Raw genomic sequence first — 27,921 nt, 5'->3', positions numbered from 1 at the left:
GAGGCAGTGTAATTCTCACAGTCCCCGTTATGAAAACGGCTAAATTTAAAGCTCAAGACATGACAATCACATTGCATCCGAATGAAAGCAGCGTTTATCTGTGTCCCGTTACGAATTTGCGTCTACTGCAGGATGAGCAAAGAACCACATGTCCTCAGGATTCAGTATTTCGTTTTCGCACTGGCCGGGACTGGGTGTCGTTGTCAGCACACAGCTTCAACAGGCAGTTAAAGCGGTTGTTGGACAAGGCCAACATAGATGCATCACTCTTTCCGCCCACTCCTTTCGCAGGGTGGTGCAACGTTGCAGATCAAGCCGGAGTATCGGAAGCAGCCATTAAGGCACAGGGCAACTGGCGCAGCGACTGCTATAAGCGCTATATTGCACGCGACAATGAGCTACGTGAGCAGTTCGGTCAGATTCTTTCCAGTGGGTTGTTATGACGAGGCGTTGGGGTTTTGGGTCAGACTGCCCAGCATCCGATTGTGTTTTGTCAGTTTCTGTTGGATGGTAGTACTGCTGCCCATGGGATTAATAAATCCATACCCCCCACGACTTCGTCTGTTTGCTGGTTGCTTACGTTAGGAGCAGAAGCACGTTGGCAATAATGTGAAGGATTTCTCTGGCAGGGAGAAATCTGCTTATTATTGACAACCGGATCGTGACCTAACAGTTTCAGTATTCCGGATACGGGTCACCATATAAGCAACAGCGGCAATCGGCGGAGCCTTCACTTCAACGCATTTTTTATTTCCGCCCACCCGCCCTGCAAGTTCCATGCTTTTCGATAATTGCTGTTGTTTTCGGTCTGATGTGATGCGTCTTTGCTACGATTATTTTGATTCATTAGCGGATATTTCCTTGCTTTTTTTTTCCGTTGTTGTTTTTCCTGTGAAGGGTCAGACTGCCCAGCATCCGATTGTGTTTTGTCAGTTTCTGTTGGATGGTAGTACTGCTGCCCATGGGATTAATAAATCCATACCCCCCACGACTTCGTCTGTTTGTTGGTTGCTTACGTTAGGAGCAGAAGCACGTTGGCAATAATAGTGAGCCTGCACAACGCATGCGTTCTTATATTAGCGTGCGTATGGATGTGCATGTTAACGATTTTGGTTGTTTATGGAAATAGAGGAACCGTTTCAGCCGTGTCAGGAACGCGGGTGCAAACAGACCGAAATCGGCCTTCTTACCAAATACAGACCAATTCCGTTATTCCCGATGCTTAGTCAGTGTTTGAACTTTAATCTTTTTTGCAGGTTCAGCGGATTTCATGGCGACGGAACCGCACGGAACTGGGACAACGTGGACTGGCGCACGGTGGATGTGGGCCAGTTGAGCCGGTTGGCGGTGCTGGGCATCAGCGAGGTCCTTCGCGTCTGACGGACACCTACGGCAACCGTAACTGCGCTGACTTAGCAAAGCAAACGATAACTCGTCTAACTGTTTTCCCGAGAGATTTCTTCCGTTATTCAGTAATTAATGCACTTCCCCTTTCCATGCTCGTTTCAGCTTGAGTTTGCACCCACATTTCATTGCGATTAACTGCTGCGATGGATTCTTTCACTGATGGAATACGTCCTGTCCTGCATGGCTTGTTTTGCGCTTACTGTATTTATGACAGTGTTGCGGCACGTTATGCTGTTTTCCAACGCCAACCCTTTCTCGTTCAATCTGTCATGTGCGTGCTTGTGCTATACCGCCTTAAAACATTAAACGAAAAGCTTCAATAAAAAATTGTTGAATTCGAACGAGTGGGGAACGACTACGCTGAAAAGGTGGGTTAGAAACATTGTGATCGCAAACATTTTGAGCTATAGGGGAACATAGGGTGAATCGGAATTGGATGCCCAAAACAAACTGCACAATTTTGTACTCTGGGCGTAAAAAGGCGCATAAACTGCCGTATAGCAGATCTCCGCAGCATCTGTTATGTACGAGTGCATGATGTCGACATTCTGATGATAACGTATAGTCAGTTGTCATTGCATCCCCGTTCACGTGAATAATGTTTTGTGACTGGCGACGGGGCTGGTAAACACTATCAGTGACCGGTCGACATCGTGGCGCTTGGACGTAGTGATGGCCAACGAATTTTCCGTCAAAGAAACGCCACATCACCCAGTTGTAAAATACTAATGTACATGAGACTTTCGGGACTTTTGGAACGTCTTTGGATCCGTTTCGTTGGCCGGAAGATACGGGAGAAAACCGGGGAATCCCGATCTACGGCCTTTTTGAGACAGCGTTTAAGTTTAGCAGTGGTTAAAGGAAATGCTGCAGCTGTTTTAGGAACTCTGAATGCGCATCCTGAGGCGAGGAGTACCACTAACGATTTTGGTTGTTTTTCCAATGTCTAATGAGTCATTTTGATTAGTGTGCAGCGCGCCGGCACTTTTGTGTGTGGTGGCTATTGTAGCGATAGAAGTTGTACAACCATAAGACCACCCAGTTATGATTCATCATTGCGTTATGAATTTCTGTCCATTTTACCGGCTAGCTGTTCTTCTTCACAATTTCTAGACTTCAGTCTTGCTTTCGCTTGTTACAGCTTGCATCAGCTTGATCAGCTTGTTCCGCTTGTTAAACTCTTGCCTTAACCTAGCACCTTGTCTTGATTTGTTCTTGTCATTAAACATGCCGTGAACTTCCGTTGTTACGTTTGTTACGTCGTTAAGTTAGTAAGAGCGTCCACGACCGCACCGCTGCCGGTCGTGCCAACCTTTCATCCCAACAGCCCACACAACATCGTGGTAAGGTCAACACGCCAACCCACTAGAACAGCAGCCAGATCGGCTACTGTTACACTAAAGCCAAATAAAACCAGGACATGCACATGTACAAATGTACCATTTTATTTCCAGGCATGTTGAAAAGGAGTGTTCTTAATTTCTCCCAGAGTACAGAATTTGTTCTACTCAGTTCTTTGGTCCCACGGCGACCCACGCTAATAAATATATGCGAATCAGCATTCTGCGATCTGCAGTGTGCGTTCTGGCCTTTTCTTATAAGTTGTGGTAACCCGTCATTTTTCTAACGCGACGAATGCACATCGTGGTGGTTTCCATGAAGGGAATCCCGTCGCACATATGTACGGTAGGAGACGGTAATTATTAGTCTATTTCCGATTGCACAGGCGCAGGGCTCTCCCGTAAAATAAGATCTGCTACCGGGGTGGAAGCTCCGACCAGTCGCCGGGAGCGGAGGTTCTGATCGTTGCAATGAGTACGTACATGAAGCGACTATTAACCGCCGCGCACACCATGGTGCGTACAATGCCGGTCGGCAGGAAATGTCGTGTTATCGTCGGCAAACTTTGAGCGGCAGCGATGTCTATCGAAGCTGGTTGATCTGACACAGCAATCTGCCTGGTTGCCAATCCTTGCCTTGCAACTGACGAGTCTACGACGACAAAAATGTACAACGCACGTCAAGACCGTCCGGCCGCTGTGGCTGACGTCATGTGAAGCGGATAAGAGCGGCGCTGATCAGCATCGCATTCCTGGTTTGAAAGTTCATTGCTGCGCGCTCGGCGACGAATTCGTATAAAAACCCGGCGCCCACTCGCTCGTCCAACTGTTTATCCAAAGTTTTTTATCAGCGACTACAATGTGTCGTTGTCTTGGTGTTGTGTTGAGCTGCGTCCTTGTGGCATGCCACGGTACGTCCGCATAAACTGTACCCGAAGAAATGCTGGTTGTGTAGAATAACAGGTTGGTGTCAGTTGTAGGCGGCCGCGTGGAGATTCCGGATGATTACGACACGGAACCGGTTGCCAGCAGGAGCAGCGATAACCAGCTGGCTTTTGTCGACTATGGCGAAGCGCCCGCGTCGATGCGTGCGGCGGCCAACGGGCTGACGATTCCCGTGGATTATCCCGATGGTTCGTCATCCTTGGATGGGGATGACGAAGAGGGCTCCCCATCCGCGCCACGCATTATTAGTAAGCGGTGGTTAAAAACGGTCGCAGGAAAAGCCGAATAATAATTCCGTTCCCAATGCGTGGCAATTGTTGCAGATGGTAATCCGGCCCCCGCCCACGAGTTCAAGTTCATCGTCAGCCTCCGCAAGAACGGACAGCACATCTGCGGAGGCTCGCTTCTGGCCGATTACAAATCGGTTATCACCGCGGCGCATTGCGTTTACAAATAGTAAGGAAAAATAGCTCTAATTTATATATATAAACTACTTAAATAAAAATTGCGAAACATACATAAATGAAAAGTAGATTATATTACCATAAATTTATAATTATAATGCAGCCGTTCATTATGACATATTCTGCGCTCATGAACTTGTCTGCCTGATGACTCTGATCTTCTTGCTCTGCTACTTTATGTATTGCTAAGTATATATTATCAATATATTAATATTATTGTGTTATCATATATATTCGATGCATTATCTGGCGTTCTAACTGCAGTACGATACAATCCGCGTTAGCGTATAAGCCCACGTTACAAAATGCATGAAAAATAAAATAAATATTAATGCAGCGTATAAATTATATGCGCTGTCTTTTGAATGTGCGAAAGCGTTTGTTGAATTTCGTAGTGGCTTTAAGACGCCCGCCAGCATCCTGACAGTGGCAGTAGGCATTCGTCGGCGTTCCGGTGTAGACGCCTCCCATGTTCTGCAAGTCGGCCGGGTCAGCGTACACCCGTCCTACGACGAAGACAGCATCCGCAACGACATCGCCATCCTGCACCTGTCGCAGAGCGCCGCCGGCATCAGCCAGGTCGCCACCGTCAAACTGCCGCCGGCCAACCGCGAGCCGGCCGTGGGCACCCTCCTGCACACCGCCGGTTGGGGCGCCACCGCCACCGGACTGTACCCGGGGACCGGCGCGGAGACCCTGCTGAAGACCACGCTGAAGGTGGTCGACCGGCAGCGCTGCAGTCGGGTGTTCGGCAGTGTGCCGGAAAGTCAGATCTGCACCGAGAACGACCGCTCCGGAACGTGCAGCGTACGTACAGATAGAAAAGTCGACCTTTTTTAGCACATATCGTGCAAAGCAAGTGGCGGCGATTTATGCGCATTGGATGTGTTCCAGTTGCACACTGTTTGTTGATTTTATTATTTAATTTCTGAACCGCGGACCCACTAGCAAATTTCCACTTTCTATGTCCTGCACAATATATCGCCGTACGCTGCCGTTACTCACAATCCTTTATTGTTTGAACAGGGCGACAGTGGCGGTCCCTTGGTCAACCGGCGCGGCGACGGCGACTACCTGGTGGGATTGACCAGCTACGGCGTCAATGGGTCAGTCGTGTTTACAGCGTGTGTCCTCTTCCGGTGACCTTTGGATATCTCTTACAGGTGCACGCTGGGCACGGCGGACGCCTTCACCAAAGTCAGCCACTACAGCGACTGGATCCGGCAGACGGCCAACGGGGAATCCCCTGCTGGCGGCGGTTCTCAACCCGATCCCAGTCCTGGCGGTGGCGGAAGCGGTGGCGGCTCGACCGGCAACTGTTTCCTGCTGGGCACCACGTTATTCTGTCAGGGCGGCGGAGGGATCGGTGGCGGGATACTGCCTGGCGGATCCGGGCAGCAGTGCTACATTATCAACGGCCAGATCCACTGTATCAGCAGTAACCCGGTGCTGTCCGGATCCCGACAGTGTCTGGTGTACGGCAGCCGCATTTATTGTTACAGCGGTTAAGACAAAACGATGTCCTAGAATTTAGGTATCCCGGTGGACGCAGCCGACCTTCATAGACTTACTGGTTAGCTACGCCACATTGAGATTATCAGCTCATATTCTGTCGTTAAGTAAGGTCGGCTGGATAGATTATTACGGTAATTATTCCTATCGTAATGGTCTTTCCGCAAGTTCTAAGCATTATTGTTGTCGGTTTGCGAGATATTTAGCGTTTCCCAGTGGGTCTGGATTCAAAGCTCTCAGTTCTGTACATGTACAATGATAAACACTTCTTAAAAATATGGGAGAAATCACGCATACATTATGGGAGAAATCATGGGAGAAATCACACATACATGGGAGAAATCATGGGAGAAATCACACATACGTGGGATACATGGGAGAAATCAACACTTGCAGTTGCGATTTGCGGTGCACAAATCTGGGCTAAAATGCTGGGGATGTTCACGGTAACACCGTAACACGCAAGATACTCCTGAGCTTTATTGGTATATGACACTTCATCATAACCCTCGTCAGGAACAACATCTTAGTTATCGCTGCACTTCCGTGATCAGTAAAATACTCAGTTGATCGCTGCAATTCTGGCAAATGGATCCACACGCCAGTAAGCTGAATATTGTAACAGTGTATATGTCTGGCTGCTGCTGTTCTAGTGGATTGGCGTGTTGACCGTACAGACTGTACCACGATGTTGTGCGGGCTGTTGGGATGAAATTTTGGCACGACTGGCAACGGTGCGGTCGTGGACTGCTCTTACTGATGTAACGCAATTACTGAACATAACAACGGAAGTTCACGGCATGTTTAATGACAAGAACAATGCAAGACAGGGAGCAAGGTTTGGGCAAGAGCTTAACAAGCTGAATAAGGCAACAAGCTAATCAAGCTGATGCAAGCTGGTACAAGAATGAATTGTAGAAATTGTAAAGTAGGAGAGCTAGCCGGTAAAAATGAACAGACATCATAACGTAATGATGAACCATAACTGGGTGGTCTTATGATTGTACAACTTCTATCGCTACAATATTAACCAATAAAAAGAGAAAATAAAACGGAACGGAGGAAATGAAATTTGCACAACGGTTGGAGACAGTTCCGAACGCTGTACAAAAATCATTCATTGCCGACTTGTAGTAATAAAAGTTAACTATGAGAATATATAACGAATGCTGGTTGCCTGATGAACCGATAATTGACAGATTTACATATAGGAGGGGCAAACTTTTTATTGGCTGGCTGGCACGTGGTACAGTTGCCTAATATCGTCCTAGCAGGTGTAGATCGAAGTGATTGCTGCAGAGTTTATGATTGCAATTCTCTACTTTCTTGGATTCTCATTTAAGTAAGTTGTAAACTTTTAAATGGCAAGGGGTCCTGATAGTTGGATTCTTTTTGGAAATTGTGTAAAGGAATTCTCGTCACATATCCAACGACATTATGTGGAGAAGCACAGACCTGACGCTTGTAATGTGGAGTTTCGCCGTGCAATGCAGCTTGCCTACGGTGGATTTGTTTTCCTTGAAGCAGCAGATTCTGAGCCACGGGACCCGAATCTAGCTTTAGTGTCTTTATCTCTGAAGTGTAAGCCTCAGGATAAATCCTCGAAAATGTACGTACTGCATCTGGAGCTGACTGTGCAGCTGGAATCCAGTGCCGTTTCGGAAGTCAAGTACTTGACGTGCGACTGCAAAGCTGGTGATGCTATAAACGGGCGAGCTTGTTGTAAGCATGCGATTGCCGCTTTGGAAGTATTGCAACATTACGTGCAAACAAAAAAAATTCCAACAAGAATTTCTGCTGTGTCAAAACTCCCTGACGAAGTATGCACGCAAAAGCTACAGCTGTGGCACATCCCAGATCTAAACAAAGATGTTGAAGCTGATCGTGCAGACCTGTCGGAGTATTATCGGAAACCAATCTCGATTAGGGACAGCAAACGAAAACGTGATTTTACGGATGCTAAGCACGTACCAGCAACGATTCGGTATGATCCCGCACGCCTGAGAAAAGCTCAAGAACAGCTGTCAGTTTATCCTGATCTCCCCATTTACCAGCTGCTGTGTCGCAGTGCTGTGCTGCATGAACCGCCTCACAGCCCCACAAAAAAACGCAAGGTTGACCCGTTCCCGCCCGACCCTGCAGATCGTCCGAGCCTACCGCTGGAATGCCTTCAGTTCCTGATTCCTTCAATAGACGCTCTACATCAGTCTTTTGTGACGCCGCTGAGTGCCTACGAGATGAACTTGCTCGGAAAATTATCGGTAAATTCAGCCGTCGCGGTAACGATAGAGCAGTCCACGCGACTGCAAAACAAATGTGACGTGTGGAAGCAGGAACGAAAATACCGTGTTACAGCATCCAAAGCTCACGATATCGTGAAGTTTATGGAGAAAGATCCCTCTGGATTCTGCAAAAGCTTTCTGTCTCAAATTAATTAATCCACCTCGATTGAGTAATCTACCTGCCATCGCCCGTGGTATTGCGAACGAAGAGCCTGGTGTAAAGTCGTTTTTACGCGTTCTGCAGGATAACACACTGTGCCATGCGGAATCGTTTCCGATTGGGCTGATTGTGCATCCTCGTGCTAACTGGATGGCTGCAAGCCCAGATCGGCTAATCCGCGTCGAAAGAAACGGTGTGGTTTCATGGCATTTACTCGAGATTAAGACGGTTAAACCGGAAATTGTGGAGTCTGCGTTTTGGAAAACACAGTATTTGGATAAGAACGTGAAGCAACTGCGGCGATCTCATCATCACTTTTATCAAGTGCAGACCAGTCTTCTTGTGTCCGGTATATCTACCAAAAGTTGCTATTTCTTTGTTTATTCCAGAGATGATGGTCCTTATCATTGTGAGGAGATTTTGTTAGAAGAGGATTTAGCTGTGAAGATAATGCAAATTTGTACAGAGTTTTTCTTCAAGTTTCATCTGAAAGTAAACGAATATAAATAAACCGCGTTAGTGCCGCAATAAGTGAAGCAGTAGTTATTAGTTAAATCACGAGACATAAGTAACAAAACTTTCATTCATCGTATTCAACAGAAGAAAATTGTGAGACAATTTCTGGAACATCTGGAGCATCCATATCCTGCGTGGCTGGTTCAGAAATTTTAAGAATTGGATTCATAAAGTTGGTCAGCCATGCAATAACACGTATCAACTTTGATGTTAACGCGATACCTGAGATAGGAATCGGACCTTTCAAAATTTTGAAAACTTTGAGCTGCTTGATTTTTCTTTCAACATGAATTCTACTGTTTGCTGTCTCTCTCGTCTCGATCTGCATTTCCGGACTCAGGACAGGATCGGCTCCGGAAGGGGGCACTATCCAATTCACTCCTAATTTGGACATTTCTTCTTTCATTTGGAATCCTCTATCTGCAAGTACCGTGTCACCTGGGTTTAAGAATGTAGTAAGTCTCGACCGACGCACAAGTTCTGGATCGGAAATGCGGCCGTGATAAGCGTGGGAAATAAATATCACGGCGCCATCGGGAGATATCCCAATCAGCACTTTCATTGTGTTTCGCCACTTATATGTGCTAAACGTGCACTGTTGAGTCTCTGGATGACTTGGCTTTTCAATCTGAAGTTCAAATGCATCCACAGTGCACACCAAATCAGGATAACGATTTTTAGTTTCTCTCGGGACGCGGTTGTCCAACGCAGATGCACGGCAAAACGGCGCTGGCAGCTGCCGTAAGAAATGATATAAAATGTTGACCCAACTAATGTAGTAGTGACTGACAGATGCCGTGCTTACTCCAAATATAGCCGATACAATATTCTCAGTCATTCCGGTTCTCATCCTGAACAAAGTCATGAAAAACTGATTGAACGGATCCAGCGTTGGTTTTCTGCCGCGTTTAGATCTGTCAACATTACTATCCAAGTCTGAAGAAGGCCGCAGTCTGTAATGGTTCAGGAACTCCGGATCGTCGCCATGCAATATCGTTTTAAACAAGATATCATGCAGCACGGTGAAACTTGGAAGTCCAGTCAGGCGCGAAATCGAATTTGGACAATCTTTGAATTTCTCTGCCCGAAAAAGCTGTTTGGTATTTATCCGCTCAAGCTCTTCAATTTTGTTTTTAGTGAACTGCATCTCGGCGTTTTTTTCTTCCTGGATTTTACGTAAACGTTCTTGCATCCATTCGCATTGGTTTTCCAGTCGTTTCGCGTTCTCATTTGCCATTTTCAAAGATTCACGCAAAATCTCGCTCTCTGCATTATACCGTTGCTTCAGTAATCTTTGAGAACATTCGCCCTCTTTCAGTTTATTAACCAGTTCCGATATCTGATCATTTAATCTTAATATTTCGCTGTCCATGTCCGCCTTCTGCAGATCGAGGGACTCCATAGTTATGTCGGTGGTACAGGCAGTTTCACATTTGAATGCTCGAACTTTAGCCACTTTTCGCGACGTTGGCAGCTTTCGCTTAATCTTTGTGGTGGCTGGACGACTAGTAGATGGCATGCAAGCAAATGATGATGGCACTGCAGTCTTTTTGAGCTTGTCAAATTCGTCGTAATCATCGGGCGTAAAATGTAGTCCGCATATCAGATTGTGTTTGGACGGCTTCCATGAGTTTTGTTGCTTACATCGGTGTATCCACGAAGCGCGCCGTTCCTTATCAGCCTGGGATGATTTCGCGTTGACAGTAGGAAAACAATGAAAACGAATGCCAGCGTATAGGGGATTTCTTTTCTGTGCCTTACACATGGCAACACTGCACACCGAACCGTACCCATACCGTTTTTTCTAGAAAAGCATACAAATAGGCTACTACACTTTAAATTGCATAATTCCATTGTTATTTATATAAATTATTCTTTTTTTGTTTAGGATAATCGAATCGAATTAAAAAAACTTACCTTTGGTCCTGTTATAGTTGTAGAATGTTGCTGAGCGCTGGTAGATGCATCAAAAAGTTCGTCTTGAGAAACGTGCGGTAGGCTCATATCAGCACTCATGGTCTCGAAGATCGCAGAAAATCAGTGGAAAAAATTTTCCGCGTGTAAAATGTACATTTTCATAAGATTTGTTCAAAGTTTCAGTCAGGTTTCGAAGAAAGACTATGCTACAACAGTGTATTCGCATTGTGATCTACACCTGCTGCCTAAACAGCCCGAGAAACCACGTGACCAAAATAGCACGGGGTTCAATATGTAAACGCGTCAATTGTGAATATCAGCACGAAGCCCGGTTAGCACAGACACGGTCGGCGTATTGACCAAACGTTCTATCAGAATCGGAAGACCTCGCTGATGCCTACAATGGCTAATTTGCTCAGCTGACACACATCCACCGTTCGCAAGTCTATGTCATTCCAGCTCTGTACGGATCCATCGTCATGGAATCCGCTGAACCTGCCAATTATACCGGACTTTAATTTCTAATCTGTTTTAGGAACAATAAAGAAGGCGTACAAATAACATACACGTTAAGATACCGCCGAATCCCGCGCCACTCCTCGGGGTAGAGCAGGCTGTGCACCCAGCGTTGGTGTACTTGGGTCGCCTTAGCGTACAGCTCGTCATGGACCGGCGGCCAGTGGGCGTCGACGGTCCACATGAATCGACTGACCACAGCAGCGTCGTGCGTGTCGACGCTGAATGCCAGGTTAGCGAGCGTGATCTGGATGCGGTCGATGGCCAGTGTGGGCGGCATGTTCATCGAGACCATTAACTGCTTCTTCGAAGGCGGCAGGGCGCGGAGCAGACTGTACATGGCGCCCCCGAACTGTAGCAACAATGAGTTCTACCTGTAGTGCTGTGTGTATGAGCCCTATGGATCAGGTCAACGATGACCTTAACAATACCTATAACGATTAGGCAACGCACCGGTGTTTGACTGACCTTTAATGATAATCAATGTGCCCACTACAACAAAGCTATAAGCTAAACAAAAGGTCAAGCTAGTACAATCGCTGGATGGTCCGGTGCAGGGCTGGCTGTAGACTGCTGGTCGGTTGACTTCGCAGGGGAAAGCACACTGGCCTCCGGTGGTTGCAGATGATAACTAGTCGAACGATTGTGGATCGTCCCGGTTAAGAAAAGTACGTTCTTAAACAGTTCACTGCAAAACGCTGAGCCTCTGTCGGTACCTAAATAGCGGGGGGCACCGAAACGACACACAATCTCCTCTACAAAAAATTTTGAAGTTTCCTCTGCGTTTTCAGTGCGAACGGCTCTCGCCACGACGTATTTTGTAACCTGCTCAATCGCAACAATTAGATATTTTTTCCCGTTTTTAGATTTTTTTAAAAGGACCGACATGATCCATCTGCCATCTTTGGCAGACCTGAAAAACAGGAATAGGTTGCAAAAGCCCATAAGGTTTTCCAATCTGTTTCTTGTATGTAAGACAATCTAGGCAAGAGTCCGTATAATTTTTTACATCCTCAACATATCTGGGCCAGTAGTATCTTTCTTTTATTTTTTGCCAAGTCCTTAGGAACCCTTGGTGGGCTCCACTGATCGGGTTGTCATGCATTTCATATAATACGTCATTTTTAATTTTTTCGGGAACAACCAATTGCATGAAAGTTCCATCTTCTGGGTGCGTACGGAACCTGTATAGTATATCATTTCTTAAAATAAAATTATTTTTATTTATGTTCCCTTGTTTCATTCCATCTAAAATTTTTATACAAAACTTATCCTCTGACTGTAATTTTCTTAAGTCAAAGTTTTCGAGTTTATAGACTGGTAAGTCAGGTACGTCGGTATCCACACCGTCGAACGCTTCCCCTACTGGATTTCTACTTAAAGCATCTGGAAAAGAATTCAACTTCCCCGGCTTGTGTTTAATTTCAAAGTTAAACGCGGACAGTTTGTTGGCCCACCGGCACAAACGGCCGGTTGGCTCTTTCATGTTTAGTAAATACTGAAGGGCCTGATGGTCAGTTATAATTCGAAATTTGACACCTATAAGATAATGTTTAAATTTAATCACTGCCCAAACAACACATAGGCACTCCAGCTCGGATGTCGTATAACGAGTCTCTACGTCTGAAAGCTTTCTTGAAATGAACTCGACAGCTTTTTCTTTTCCATCAACTAACTGTATTAGTACAGCGCCTAGACCGACGTTTGACGCATCGCAGTGCAGTTCAATAGGTAGGTTTGGCTCAAAATGTTTCAGCAAAATATTCTCGCAGATTTTTTGTTTCAAAAGTTGGAAAGATTTTTCGCATTCTTCCGACCATATGAATTCTTTATTTATTTTTACTAAATTAGTTAAGGGATATGCTATATCTGAATAATTTTGACATAGCTTCTCCAATAGCCCGTTCCACCTAGGAACGACTGAATTTGTTTAACATTAACCGGCGTAGGCCAGTTCATAAGGGCTGAAGTTTTTTCCGGATTTGGTCGACGGCCTTCTTCGTTTATTATATGCCCTAAGAATTTTACTTGTTTTTCAAAAAAGACACATTTATTTAGATTTAAAGTTAAACCTGCTGTTTTAATGCGATTAAAAATTTCCTCGAGCCTGTCTAAAGTTTCTTGAAAGGTTCTTCCTAAAACCAATATATCGTCTACATAATTTATACAACTTCTCCATTTGAGATTAGCTAAGACCACATCCATTAATCTTTGAAATGTTGCAGGGCTATTACAGAGCCCTTGTGCCGCTCTTTTGTACTGATATAATCCTACCGCCGTAATAAAGGCAGTTTTTTCCCTACTTTTACGTTCTAATGGAATCTGCCAAAAGGCGCCCGTCATGTCCAGGGTCGCATAAAACCTTGCACCACTTAAAAGGTCAAGGCAAGAATTAATATTAGGCAAAGGATAGACATCTTTTTTTGTAATTTTATTCAATAGTCGATAATCGTTTACTGGCCTAAAACTTTCACCTTTAGGAATTAGCAGTAAAGGGCTACTCCAACTGGAGTAGGATGGTTCAATGATGTCTAAGGCCAGGAGCTTATTAATCTCTTCCTCCATGATACGTTGCTCTTTAATTGACGTTCGGTAAGGAGGAACATGAATTGGTTTTGCGTCACCCGTGTCAATAACATGCTCAGTTAGTGACGTGCAGCCAATTCGTTCCCCTTTTTTCGGAAAAATAATTTTAAACTTATTTATAACATTAATTAAACTCAGCTTCTCCTCAGGTGTAATAGTGCTGCCTATATTCAGAGTTTCATAGTCAATATCATTTTCAGAAAACGGGGAAATAATATTTTCGCTTCTAGTTTGATTAATAAATTCATCAACAAGTTCGTCAGAAGTTTTTATTTTATTATCGGTCTGGCTGGAATCTTCTACCTCTTCCAAGTTAAAAACATTTTGTAATACCCAGCCATTTGTAGGTTCTCCGGAGTTTTGTTTTGCTGAACTTTCGACATGACTTAATTTCTTATATGAATTTTTCATTTCATTTTTGAAAATAATATTTTTACTTTTACCTATACAAGATAGACATGGACCTTTCTCCATAAAGTAAAGTCGATGCGTTCTGTAGTCAATAATTACTTTAGCAGCATCCAAAAAGTCGTTACCTAAGAGTATAAGTTCATCTAAGTTAGGATTATCGATAACGGCGCAGTGCACCCGGATGACCTTTCCCGCCAACTCAACATCTAAGGTAATGCCTTTAGAGGGGCTTTTCACATGATCGAAGAACCTTATTGGAAGCCCTAGCCATTCATCTGCGTCTAATTTCAGCATCCTTAAAAGTTTCGAGTTTATAATGGACGGCCCAGCACCCGTATCAATGCATGCCTGGAAGGATTCGCCCTGGATTTTGACTTGTGTCGTCATGCAAGTCTTTGGGACATATCTTGCTGCCTCGAAACCTACATTTAACGTGAATAAAACGTTAACAACAGTTTCTTGGTAATCTTGGAATGGACAATTTTGGTCCTCGACGCCAATTAAGTTAACGTTCTGCTGCCGACTCGGCATAACGGGATAGCGCGGTTGCGGGGAATCACTCGAACTGTTGTCTCTACAGTTGATTTGGTAATGGCCCCTACGGCCACACTTAAAACAAACGGGTCTGCCGTCTCCAGTTCGTGATGAAAACTGACGTTGGCCGTTATACCTTCGTCCTCTATAATGATTTGGATTTTGGTTTCTCCATTCGCCTTGTCTCGGCGGTTCGTTGAAAGTTGACCTTCTGACGTATCCGTTGTAATCTCTTCCGTGCTGTGTTTCTCTTTGATAAGCGTTATCATATCTACTACTAAAGCGGTTTGGCGTACTAAACTTTCCAGGATTGAACTTAAAGTTAAGTACACTATCTAGTTTTTCCACAAGTTCGTTGATTTTTTCGTCCTTCTCGGTCGTTGCTTTATTTCTCTTATTTTCACCGCCAAAGGGAACGTTAAAAGTTACAGTTGATCGTTTTTCCTTTGTCCCTCTGTCTTTAATAGGGTATAGTTCTTCTGCTACTTCCAGGATATCTTTCGGGGTCTTTTTGCCCATAATACGAAGTTGAGTGGCTGTTTGCTTATCTTTCATTCCCTTCAGGATAAAGTATCCTATCTCTGCTTGGTCCATATTTGCGTCCGCATGTTTGCATAAGTCTAAGATAGAAAAATAGTACGTACGAAAATCTTCTTCACTTCCTTGCTGTCGTGAAATCAGAATGTCAATAGCTTGTTGAGGCGTTCCCATTTTCCCAAATGTCTTAAGAAATTCTGTTTCAATGGAATCCCAATCTTCGGGTGCCGCTTCAGGTCTGTTTTTAATCCATTTACGAGCAGTTCCCGCTAAAACTTCCGGAAATCTGCGAGCTTTCGTAGGGTCATCCCACGCGTAGGACTCTGCACAACGTAGATATGATTCTAGCCAGGTCTCCGCATGCTCGTGAGGGGCTGCCGAAAATGGTGGTGGTAATTTTACTTTAGGACCTTCGGCCATTCTTCGCGGTTCTTCTAACTGTTGTTGATGATTGCCTTCTTCTTCTCCTACTGCACCTGCAGGGGCTTGTGCTTCCACTTGGTGACCTTGAATATTACCGTTTTCCACTTCGTGAGCGTTGAAAAGGTTCCCGGCTTCGGGTTCCTCGTTTATTTGGTTGTTAAAACTGTCGTCGCTAAGGTCGATGAAGGCAGTATTATGAGCTTCTTCGTTTTTGATTTTATTACGCTTGATTCCGATGACGAAGAAAGTTCCGGTGTCTTGATACGATTAACGCCTGTCTGGGCCTGTGGATTCCAATACCTGCTGTTATCCTGCTCCGCTGGAACGATTTCCGGTGGTAACCGTCTTAGCCTCAGCGAAAGTTTCTGCGCTAACGATTTATCTGTCGGGTCACTAGTAGGTTCCTTATTCTTTCTCGACGCCAGTGTATTTCATATTAAATTCCCGTAATTTATTTATACTACAAGTCAATAATCTAGCCTGTATTTTTACCGCTGATTAGTTACTGGTTTTTCACTTTCCCTAATATACTGTATGTTATACGACAGTCTACGTGTGAATTTCCTAGATTTTACCTATTATGCCTAATATTACCATCCAGCAAAACACACAACTATTTGTAAGTCACTGTGTAGTTACGGACCAGGTAACCACAGCAGCAAGAATACCTGTGTTGTGTCGGCGACTATTTGTAAGTGAGAGTGGCCTATGGTCAGTAGGTACACTAACGCTACCTGTGTCGCAAGTGGGCTAATATTCCCAGGATATCCTTTTTTCCCAAAATTTCAATAATAATGTGCACAAATTTCCAAATCACATAACAATAATCCCTCAAATTTTGGCCAATTCTCAACAACAATTCACAAAAGTTTCTAGCACGTACAAGCCTTACCTTCACGCCAATTTGTAGCAACAATGAGTTCTACCTGTAGTGCTGTGTGTATGAGCCCTATGGATCAGGTCAACGATGACCTTAACAATACCTATAACGATTAGGCAACGCACCGGTGTTTGACTGACCTTTAATGATAATCAATGTGCCCACTACAACAAAGCTATAAGCTAAACAAAAGGTCAAGCTAGTACAATCGCTGGATGGTCCGGTGCAGGGCTGGCTGTAGACTGCTGGTCGGTTGACTTCGCAGGGGAAAGCACACTGGCCTCCGGTGGTTGCAGCTGTGGTTTTATATACCCGCGCGGCGGAGTGGTGCCGCCAGCCGGAGGGTGTGGTCACTGGCGTTATCGCGTGGGAATGAGGCCGCATGATGCAAGGCTGAGCGAGTCTGATGCAAGGCTGATGTCATATGATGTAATCGTCGCTGACCTCGATGATGCTGATGACTAAGCCGTCCGTGACAGAACCACCCGCACAGCTTCCAGTTGCGGACAATGAGGCGTTGGCAGAAGGCGCGAAAACCGATAACTTTTTGAGCAAAGACATGCTTGGGGGCGGAGCTGCCCCCGCTGCTGTCCAGGTGGAAATCTCGCAGGATGAGGAGGGGTAAATGAGGTTTCCACTTGTAGAACAGGGTCCAACAGATAAAGGACAATCCGCAGTGTGGATGGGGAATAATCAGCGCCAGGCTTCGCGTCTGGGTGTGGACGGAGCGAGTAAGGAGGAGCAGGGCAGTATGGTCCAGAGCACAGCCGCATTGTGCAGCGCCACGGCTGCAGGAAAGGCAGCAGAAGGTAATGTCACGCGTGTTGAAGGGATCGCTGAGGATCTGCTGCCATAATGCACACACGCTGTATAAAAAGCAAAAGCCATCAGTTATTTCTATACTGTGCGTTCTTCATTGACCAGGGCTTAATGACCTTCTTGCGGTGGCCTGCGCCTGTACGTTCAGGAGTTGAAGGATTTCAGTCCACAGCGAAGGCGACAGCCGGGCGATACCAGTAGGTTGATGGGCCGGCATAGTACCTGCTCGTAAAGAACACAGTAACGCCAACGGAGGAGCCGGTTTAACCCTCCAACGCTCACTACCCGAAGGGGTCGGAGTTTCTTTGTGAAAACTTGGATTTTCCGATGAAAAAATTCAATTAAGAAAGGGAATTTTTTGTGTGCTTGTACTGACCATAGGTCACCGGCTGTGACCTGGGTGTTTAGAAACAACATTGGGCGTAGACGGTCCTAATCGTGAAAACGTTTAATTCTATAATAATTCGGCGAACAACTACTGACCGAAACAAAAACGTCCATCGTATAGTCTATAAAGAGGACTACAAAACAAGGGTATTGCAGTGGTCAGCAAACTGACCACTGGTCAGTAAAAACTGGAAAATAACAGAAACGGAATTTGCATGATATAGTAATGGACACAACAACTACAGCGATTTTCAACAATCCTATTCTTGAAATAGCCGTTACGTTTTGTATAACGTATCGCGTAACAGTCTTTATGCCACGCCGAGCTGCCTTTACATCATGCATGCATGCACTTTCATGGATGTTGCCCATGCATTTGCATCGGAAATCAGCGAGGATGGTCCAGTAGCACGTTTGGTAGTGATGCGCAGAAGCTCACATCAGAAGTTCTGGAAGCAGCAGCCGCCATCACACACGCAGCATCGGCCGAATATTACTAAGAAACTGGCGCAAAGGTCACTGCTCACTACCGGTCATGGGTTTATTGAAGTTGTTATCATCTATGGCTACTAAAGGTTGGCGTACTTCTTTTCTGCTCGCCTATAACCTTGTAACGTTCGGTTGGTGTAGATCGAAAAAGGCGCAAGACCGACTGCAGGGTTGTCATGCCGATTAGTGGTATTGCACTATTGCAGGTTACGAAACATGGCTGCCTCGCTCGGTTATCTTGAAGGTTTCGCTGCCCGGAAACGACCACTGATTCGTTCGTTTGAGGCTATGGCCGACCGCCCAGGGTGCCGCTTAACTGAATCGTTTTTGGAAGCGTTCCGGCAAACAGAACCACGTCGAGCACGTTAGAAGTCAGAGCCAACAATCCCTTATCCGACTTACATAATTATAACAGTGTCGAAATTGCACCCGCCCATACTCCAGGACCATACATGCCCAATGGTGTCTGTACGCAACACGAGTTTTCGATGGACTGTGGCCATCTACTGTTTAACTTTCGGAACCGATGCTTGTTACTACCTAATTAAGCATCACTGAAAGTACATTACTGAATTATTTCAGATTAATTAACTCAGTGACTAATTAGTTAATTACGAGGAACTCTTGAAGGTTAGAAAGTTCCAAATAAGCGACTTTTGGGAACTCGTGGTTCCTGAGGGACTTAAGATTCCAGTTTGGTTTGTGTTTTTATTGCTGCTGCAAGGTCTCGCAACGCTAATTACGCTAACTGATATCGATTAATTGCTGTTGTGCATTAAGAAAAACATCTTAAAGACCCTGTTGCGCCCCAACACCAATGGGCGTCAGCGGGTTAAAGCATGTTGATAATTTCTTAATCTTACGTTGTATTGCAGTGTGACACTAGCACAGAACCTAGCAATGAATCAGTTACTTACTGAGATCGGGATCGGTCAATTTCGCCGCGATCTCTGCCTTTTCGGCCCAATGTCGCTGCAACACCTGCAGCAGCGTGGTGGACGTCCACTCGGCCGGCATGACCTGCGTCGCGGCGCTCAACACGACGAAGGTGCAGTTGTCCGTCCCGACACGCAGGTGGAAACGACAACTGTCGCTCAACTGAGATAACTGCGGGTGGGCGCAGAAGGCATCACGGAGCCGCTGGACGAGACGGCACCGGTCAGAAGCTGCTTGGAGGACGGTCCCCGCCCCGGAAAATGGAATAACGTGCTTGGCGTAATGGAGGTAACTGTTGGCGTTAGCCATAGGGGTTTGGGGGGACGGTAATTCGGCGATGACCTGACATCGGTCAACTACGTGGAATCGCACCGTAACGCTCGCCGCCTCACTATCTGCCGCGTGTGGTAGCGTCTCGACAAAAATTGCACTGATGTGGGTCCAGGTATCCCAGACGCTCTCCTTGATGACCGCCGCTCGGAAGCGGAAGGGCCCGTCGTCCTCATCCCGCAGCGCCACCTGCACCGCTGCCTTTGGAAACCAACTGCTGTTATCGGTCAGTTTGTCGGCTACAGAAGAAGCCAGCCACACGCCACTGGCCTTTATCCAGCACGCATCCATACCTTTCGCGTTAAAGTCGACCAAAACGTCGTCGCCGTCGTCGGAGATATCCTGGATGTATCCCAGCCAATATTCATCAGCACCACCGCCAGTCCGTACCACCACCGTGTTCTGGTAGCCAAAGGAACGCCCATCTGCCGCCGTCAACATCCGCTGAAACGGCGGCAACGCTGCTGAGGAAGACATGATTTTGATGGGCGTTTCTGTTGGCGCGCCTTGGCCTGCTCGTGCCTGTATGGCAAAGGATAGTCAAGGAGATTTCAGTGCTGAAATAATCGGTATCTAGACGTCGGACTGTAAAACTACAGCTACTACTGCCTACTAGTAATAATTATTATTTGGCTAATAGTTCCTTCGAAACAGCTCGGTGCGTGTGCTTAGTGAGATGGAAATCATACTGCCGACGACGAAAAGCTCAGTATGCCAATTACGATACGATACAGAGCAAGACCAACAGCAGAATTGTGGACTGTTCCTTTCAGTCTATTCAACGCTGTGGCTGTTCAGAGTTTCAGACCAAATTGTCAGGCAGTTTGGCGCCGGTCTGCCCAACTTTGGTCAATAGTGGGGACTCTGTGTTTCGGCCTGTCGTGTTACTTTCGGTACGGAGACAGTGGTAGATTGGAATGTGACCAAAATGTTTTAACTGCGCAGCTGATGAGCACGTGTGCTGAGCCGGCTCCGTCTGCTAGAGTAGCCTCCCTTGTCCTTATCCACAGAACCAGGGTAGGCCGAGAACGCAGCTTTTGAGCGACCAGACCATTCAGCTCAACTACGCGGTTCAGGCCGGCGTCAGACTGGATTAGAACACCCAAAGTATAGCAGCCTCTGAACAGACATAACCTTCGGCTTCATGGAGTAATCTACAATTTCATAACGCCGTTTTCTTATCTGTATTTGATGTGGCGGACAGGTGGCTAATGTCTGGTAACTGGTTAAGCGCTGTGTTATATACTACCATCCCATTGCCGAGGTAGCGGAGCCACATCATTTTTTGAGTCTCCTTTTTTTGACTGACACGCACGAGCTATACAACGCGCAGAAATCGCAATGGGCAAGACACCCATGTTTTCCTTAGCAAGGCTGCCGCCGTTTCGGCGGATGCTGACGGCGGCGGATGGGCGGTCATTCGGCTACCAGAACACGGTGGTGGTGCGCAGTGACAAAGGCGCGAGTTCCTATTGGCTGGGATACGCTTTGGACATCTCCGACGACGGCCATCATGTCCTCGTTGATTTTGACTCGCAGCGGATGGAGGCGAGCTGGATCGAGGGTAGTCGCGTGTGGCTGGCGCTGCATGCCGGCGATAATCCCGCCGACGTCAACTGGTTTCGGCAGTCCCTGGTGCAGGTGGCGCTGCGCGATGAGAACGATGGGCCGTTCCGCTTCCGAGCGGCGGTTACACGGGGCCGAGCACTGGGCCACAGATATCCCCGCATTAGCATGTTTTTCGTCAGTACGCCTTCTATAGCCCAGGGTGATTCACTAGACATCGACACAGAAGAGAACTTGGAAATCGTCGACCACTGCCAGGTCATCGCCGAATTACCGCCGGCCCAAACTCTCGACACCAACATAGGCAGAGACTTCCATTATGTAAAGCATGTTGTTCCATATCCTGGAGCGTCGTTCGTCCTCAGAGAATCGGGAGACCGGATCCGATTTGTCGAGCGCATCAGTGATGCCATGAGCCGTCCTGCCAAGCCGGAAGAGCTGCGCGACGGCTGTCGCTTCCACCTGCGTATGGGGACGGACAGCTGCACCTTCATTATCTTCGGCGCCGTGGTAAAGGGCATGACGAGCGAGGCGACGATCGGCATGTTGCTGCAGGCGTTGCACCAGCATCGGGCCGATCAGGCGGGGTTTCTCGCGCAACTGATCAACCCGGTGTTGACTGAGCAATGGAGCCGCGAAGGTGAACAGAAAAGCAGCTGTGATAACGCAGGAAACTGTAATTAAGTAACCATTTTAATGCAGTTAACGCTACTGAACTGTGTTTGTATGGGTAGTTGTTGCTGCGGACGTTCGGTCAGACGCCGGGTTTGCTGATCTGCCACCTCCGCTGTGGACCGCGATCCTTCTGCAGCTGGACCTACAGATGCAGGCGCTGGCTAAAAGGTCAGTAGCTACTGCTCACTGCGCACACGAATACGGTCAACCTTCCGTTTTTGGCAGGGTGTGCGCATTATTCAAGCAGATCCTCCTTGACCCCCGCAACACGGAGCACATCATCTTCCGCTGCCGCATCTGCAGCAGCGCTGCCGCCCCTTGCCGCGGCAAAGGCGACTACGGCCGTGAAGAGTTGCTCCTGTTATCCCGCTCCCTGCGTCCCACCACCAAGAGCCTGACAATCTGCGGCTCCCGGTACCACTGCCATTTGTCTGTTCTTTTGGAGAACTGGTTCACCGTCTTGCAGCCCCGCTTACCGCTGCTCATTCTTCGCGACTACGACCTGAATTTTAGTGGCTGGATCGGGCACGACTACGACTTTGCCAGGGATGTCATCAAGTTCAGTAAATACTGCTCGTGCATCATCGTCCGCAACTGGAAGCTGCGCGAGCTGTTCGGGAGTGAACTCATGGAAAAGCTGTTCTCTTCGCTCGGTCAGCCCAACAGTGCGCGGCCATTGGCGGCAACGGAGGTGGCCAGGAGACCGTCAACGCAGGCCCTCACTTTGCCTATCGTGGTGTTTAACTGCAGCACCATCGACCACGACAACTTCGACGACTACGATGCACTGTACAGTCGTTTCATGTGGGCGCTCAACGCCAGCTGTCCGCCGATTAGCGATGACCTTTACGCTCACGTGGCGCAGATATACCAGCGCTGGGTGGGCAGCCTGGCCTATCCCGGGCAATGGTACGGAATTCGAGAATATCTCAACTGGTATGTCGTCTACAATTAGTGACACTGCACAACGCTCTGTGTATTCCTTGTATTTAATCCACGTATGAATGAGGGTGCCAATGGTTTTGGTTGTTTATGGAAATCGAGAACCGTGTTTGCCGTGTTAGGAAAGCGGTTGCAAATTTTCCCGAATTGGCCTTCTTGACACATACAGACCAATTCCGTTATTCCCGTGCCACACGGTTCTTATGGTTAGTCAGCGTTTGAAGGTTGATCATTTTTGCAGGTTCAGTGGATTTCATGGCGACGGGACAGCGCGGAACTGGGACAACGTGGACTGGCGAACGGTGGATGTGCGGCAGCTGAGCAAGTTGGCGGTGCTGGGCATCAGCGAGGTCCTCCGCCTCTGACGGACACATACGTCAGCCGCAATTAATGCTGCCTTGGCGGAGCTAACGATGACTCTTGTAATTGTTTCCACCTCAGCGATTTTTTCCGTCATTTATTGTATGTTGGCACTTCGCGTTTCCTTGTTCGTCTCTGCTTGAGTTGGCACCCGAATTCATTTCGAATAACTGCTACAATGCCTTCTTTTACCTTTGGGAGAATTCGAGCTTCATTGCGCGCTTACCGTATTTATGTTAACGTGACTGTCGCGGAGACAAGTTAAGCAGTCTTAGTTACTCGTACGAGTTACAATCTATCACGCTTTGCACATCTCTAAACGTGCTATGCTATGTATACCGCCTTTAAAGATTAAGCAGAAGACCGATATGAAGGAAGAATTGCTGAAATAGAACGACTCGACCCACTACGCTGGAAGTGTGGGATAGTAACATTTTCACCGCAAACATTGTGAGCAACAAGGGAACGTAGTGTGAAGCGGAATTATGACACCATAAATAACCTGCGCCATTTTATTTTTTAGCAAGGCGTAAACGGCCATGCAAGAGATACCCGGCTAGCGACTCGCCGGTTAAGAATATCAGTGACCGGTCGACATCGTGGCTGTACGAGTTAGTGATGGCCGGCGAATTTTCCGTCAACGAAACGCCAGATCACTCAGTTGTACAGAGGTACTAGCACTGTAGCGATCCATTCCAGTTATGCTGACAGAGGACGTTCTTAACTTCTCCTGCCGGAGTACAGCATTTTTATAGTCAATTCTTTGATCCCACGCTAATATAACTACGAGTAGGAAAAATACGCTTTGCGTGCAGCACTGATCGTCAGGCTTTTCGTGGTGGGACGGATGGAGCGGGCTAACAGCAGCAGCGCGGAATGGTCACTTTTGCTGCGGCATTGCGCGGCGCCGTTGCTGCAGGACCGGCAGCGGAAGATGACGTACGCATGTTGCGGGGATTGCTGAGAATCTGCTGCCACAGCGCGCACACCCTGTTAGCGGTGATATTAATAGCAACTTGTTATGTTCAGTCCGTGCGCGCAACCGTTGCTCACTACTGACCTTTTGGCGGTCGCTTGCATGTGAAGGTCCAGCTGCAGGAGGATCGCAATCCACAGCGGAGGCGGCAGATGGCCGAAGTCGGCGCCTGGCAAATCGGTCGACGTAACGATTACACGTATAAACAACCGTTAAGAAAAACGACAGTACAGTGATTTTTGCTCACATTCATTCGCGCACCGGCTCTTCTTCGTTCCGTCAGAACTCCCCCCGCACTGGTATCGGTAGAGGAGTCAGTTGCGCGGCGAGCCTAGGCTGGTCCGCGCAATGTTGCCGCAGCACCTGCAGCAACGCGGTGCGCGTCCACTCGGCCGGCATGACTTCCGTCGGGGCGATGAGAACGATGAAAGTGCAGCTGTGCGTTCCGATGCGCAAATGGAAGCGACAGCTGTCGTACAGCACTCTCAGCTGGGCGTGGCTGCTTAAGGCATCTCGGAGCCGCTGAACGAGACGGCAGCGATCAGCGACAACTTGAAGAACGGAAGGCGCTCCAGGAAATGGAATAATGTGCTTGGCGTAATGAAAGCCAGGGCTGATGTCCACGCGCGGTGTCTAGGCTGACGGTAGTTCGGCGATGACTTGGCAACGATCCACCACTTCGATGCTGCCGATGATAACATCCATCGCATCGACAAACGCGGGAGGTGTGCTGATAAAAAACATGCTGTGGGGTTTCTCCCAGACGCTACCCCGTATAATCCCCGCTCGGAAGCGCAGCGGCCCGTCGTCCTCATCCCGCAGAGCCACTTGCACCGGCGAGTCACGACGCCAGCTGTTTACTGAGCGCAAATGATCGTCCGGAAACTGTATCAGCCACACTCGGCTGGTTTGAATCCAGCACGCATCGATCCGCTGCGAGTCAAAGTCAACGAGAACCGAATCTCCGTCGTCGGAGATATTTTGAATGTATCCCAGCCAATAAGTATCTGCATCTTTGTCAGATCGCACCACCACTGTGTTCTGATAGCCAAAAGAACGCCCATCCACAGCCGTCAACATCCGCCGAAACTGCGGTAACGCTGCTTTAGGGGTCATGATTCAGTTTGACGTTCTTCTTGTCGCGGACTTCGTTGCTCACGTGTGCTATCAAGAAATTCGGCGGCGAGAAGTCCGACTGGATACACGTAATTACGTATGGCGCAGAAGGAGAAATTAGAAAACTGGTCGGCTTCTTAATTCCTCGTCGAGTTTCTGGGATCAGGCCATGAAATATTCTCCTTATTCTGATTGTCAGCCCAGCTCTAGCCCTAATCGCACACGATCTAGACAGAAACGAAAACGGGGTCAAATTCAGTTTTGGACTGTTCTGTTGGAGAAAACGGGGTCAAATAAAACTTGGGACTGCTCCATTTGAGTGACTGCAGCTGGTCTGTGCTTTGTGGCTCTTGAAAATGTGATGGTGTTTTAGTCGAGTCTGATGGTGGTCTTTGACACAGTCCAACTGAACAGACAGCCGAGTCGTATCTGGAACTGAGCGGAACAGAGAGACGGGCAGTATTTTACAGACACAATCTGTCAGACATCGTAAAGCTACTGATGGTTCATGGTGGTGAATGACCTTTACTGACTAACGACTACAGACACGACGGTGCACAAATGTTCTGCTAACGTTGACCTTTATATAAACTCATTCAGACTACCAGTGCAACAACATCCAGGATCAGAAGACATTCCTGAGAACACTTTCTAAGACCAGATATTCCAGAGCTGCTAGCCATGCAAGATGACATTACTTCATTCATAAGGAACTCTTCTCCCTCAAGCACTCAACAGTGAATTCAGATCCAAAAGTACGAGAGATGAGAGAACACGCTTTAACTCACAGGCACTCACAGACAAACCATGAGTCAACATTTTATTGATGGTTTTATGAGACATCGAAGTATAATTAACACATTACTAACTGGCTGACACTTTCGTGGCCACTTCCTTCCGTTACAAACCACATCACAGTATGACTGTCCATACAAGCTGTACTTCAACCAGCCATGCTCGTGACAAGTCTGGGAAGGAGGGAAGAAAGCCGAAAGCCGCAGAAGGAAAAAATGTTATTGTTTTAATATCTGCGTAGTAATAGTTAGAGTTTAAGCACAGACTGCACAGTGCACGTGAACACCAGCATCGTATTAAGCTATAGGTGTTTGGAGAACTTTGCTACCGGCTAACGGCAGGGATAAGGGCGGGTTTACGATGCCGGACTGACAATTATTAAAATACTAGAGTATCATCTGACCTGGTATACTCGGTGTATGCAGAAGAAATCTTATAAGTGGACAGCGTGACGGGCGGGAAGTTCTTGTCCAAAGCCCACATAATTCGCCGCATCATGTGATGCTGCCCATCGCTGCTGTGCAGCGATCATCTTGGAGAATTTAGCAATTTCATGTCGGCAATTAGTATGTTGCTAGTTTTTTCATACGGTGACGTCAAACGAATCAAAATCCGAATATTCCATGGAAACTTAGATAGTAGAGTAAAGATACACATGTCGTGGAAATTAATGCTTTCAGAGTTTCAGGTGCAATTTGCGCGTACAACAAATGTATGTAGGTGTCAAAAACTGCGAGCAGCAAAAGATTAAGCGTCAGTTTCTAACATAACAACATTAGTTAGATGCAAAATAAATCGTTGATTCCAAACAGCGCCATTCGACTCCATGTACGCACGTCCTGAATTCGCAGATCCACCTCGTCCCACGCTTTCGGCGAGCCGTCGGCGTGGAACCCACTGAATCTGCAATGAACAACCGTCACTGTGGAGAGCTCCAAGTATTATTTGAGTCTGCGTAACAAGTTAATGAACTTACAGCACCAAATACGCTCGAATCGCATCCCATTCGTCCGGATACTGCAGACTGCGCACCCAGCGCGCATGCATCGCCGTGACCTTTGCCAGCATGTCGTCCCTGACGGGCGGGAAGTTCTTGTTCAAACCCCACATAAATCGCCGCATCATATGATGTTGCCCATCGCTGCTGTGCAGCAGCAGCTGCGGAATCGTGATGCGCAGGGCGTCGACGGCGAGAACGCCGACTTTAGACTCGTACGTCAACGGTACCAACACTTCTTTTCATCCGGGGGAAGCGAAACGAAATCCTGGCTCTGCACCCGGTGTGGATGGAAGAACAGCTCGAAGACGGCGCAGCCGAAAACGGCGTGCACCGTCCAGTTGTGCAGCACCACACGCTGGCAGCATTTGTCGAAGAGGGCCGGCAGCGCCGCCAACGTGTAGTTCAAGCCAAAGCGTCCCTCCCACAGGATCGGAAATCCACGGTTGGTCACCGTGATATCGCTGAGAATGATCATCGGCACGATGATTCCCATGGCGACTAGAATATGGCACAACTGAGGATGGTAACCGAAGTGCTGTAGAACCGTCAGGCTTTTCGTCGCGGAGTTGACCGTGCGGCTGAGGAGAACGGATGCTTTATACGTGTTCAGAGTGTACAGTTGGTTGGCCCGGGAGCAGGATGGCAGGATGATGCGGATGTGCTCGGTTACAGAACCGCTGTTCAGCAGCAACATCCATAAAGCGCATACTCTGCACAAATAGCAATTTCCGCGTTATCAGAGCATTTCGAAGTTAGTAAAGCATAACTTATGTGCAGTATATAATATAACTAATATAAATCATAGCGCGCTTCCAATAAAATTTCAAACTTTTTCTGTCTAAAAAAGTGGATAGCATTATACGAGTAGAAACGGTATTTTCATTGCAACAAAATGGGTCACGTTTGGGACGCGCCACGAAACGGCCATTAGGCGGCGCGTTGAGGCTAGCGCTCGATTTTGCTGATGACTGTGCGGACGTATGATAATCCTTACCGTTTAAGCTTCATACACGAATGCAAGTCCAAATAAGTAAAGATTTCGCGGAAGAGTGGAGTCGGCAGATGATGGAGAGCAGCGTCTTCACACCGTGGATCCGCCC

At 47.3% G+C, this 27,921-nt stretch overlaps 1 protein-coding gene across 2 annotated transcripts; it reads left to right on the top strand.

Annotated features, from left to right (window-relative positions):
• Positions 1–3,530: 3,530 nt before the first annotated feature.
• LOC129587899 (chymotrypsinogen A-like) lies at positions 3,531–5,941 on the top strand. Of its 2 annotated transcripts, none has more exons than XM_055481846.1 (6): positions 3,531–3,658; positions 3,722–3,940; positions 4,016–4,148; positions 4,552–4,963; positions 5,183–5,262; positions 5,320–5,941. In XM_055481846.1, the coding sequence occupies exons 1-6, from the start codon at positions 3,607–3,609 to the stop codon at positions 5,663–5,665; spliced, it is 1,242 nt and encodes a 413-aa protein (XP_055337821.1). In that variant the 5' UTR covers positions 3,531–3,606; the 3' UTR covers positions 5,666–5,941. The 2 variants fall into 2 exon arrangements, with proteins under 2 accessions (XP_055337821.1, XP_055337822.1); XM_055481847.1 differs by having other exon boundaries at positions 3,534–3,658; positions 3,728–3,940.
• The last annotated feature ends 21,980 nt before the right edge of the window (positions 5,942–27,921 follow it).

This window comes from Paramacrobiotus metropolitanus, unplaced genomic scaffold (assembly GCF_019649055.1).
Source record: "Paramacrobiotus metropolitanus isolate TYO unplaced genomic scaffold, Prichtersi_v1.0 Parri_scaffold0000027, whole genome shotgun sequence".
NCBI lineage: Eukaryota > Metazoa > Tardigrada > Eutardigrada > Parachela > Macrobiotidae > Paramacrobiotus > Paramacrobiotus metropolitanus.
Note: the sequence above shows the minus strand (reverse complement) of the source record. Positions and strands in the feature narration are given on the sequence as shown.

What these genes read in the sequence shown, in the direction of transcription:
- LOC129587899 (XM_055481846.1), top strand. Translation starts at nt 3,607, where the DNA reads ATGTGTCGTTGTCTTGGTGTTGTGTTGAGCTGCGTCCTTGTGGCATGC. An exon ending in ATCCGCGCCACGCATTATTA is followed by an intron (nt 3,941 to 4,015) that starts GTAAGCGGTGGT and finishes CAATTGTTGCAG; the next exon opens with ATGGTAATCCGGCCCCCGCC. An exon ending in ACCGCTCCGGAACGTGCAGC is followed by an intron (nt 4,964 to 5,182) that starts GTACGTACAGAT and finishes TTGTTTGAACAG; the next exon opens with GGCGACAGTGGCGGTCCCTT.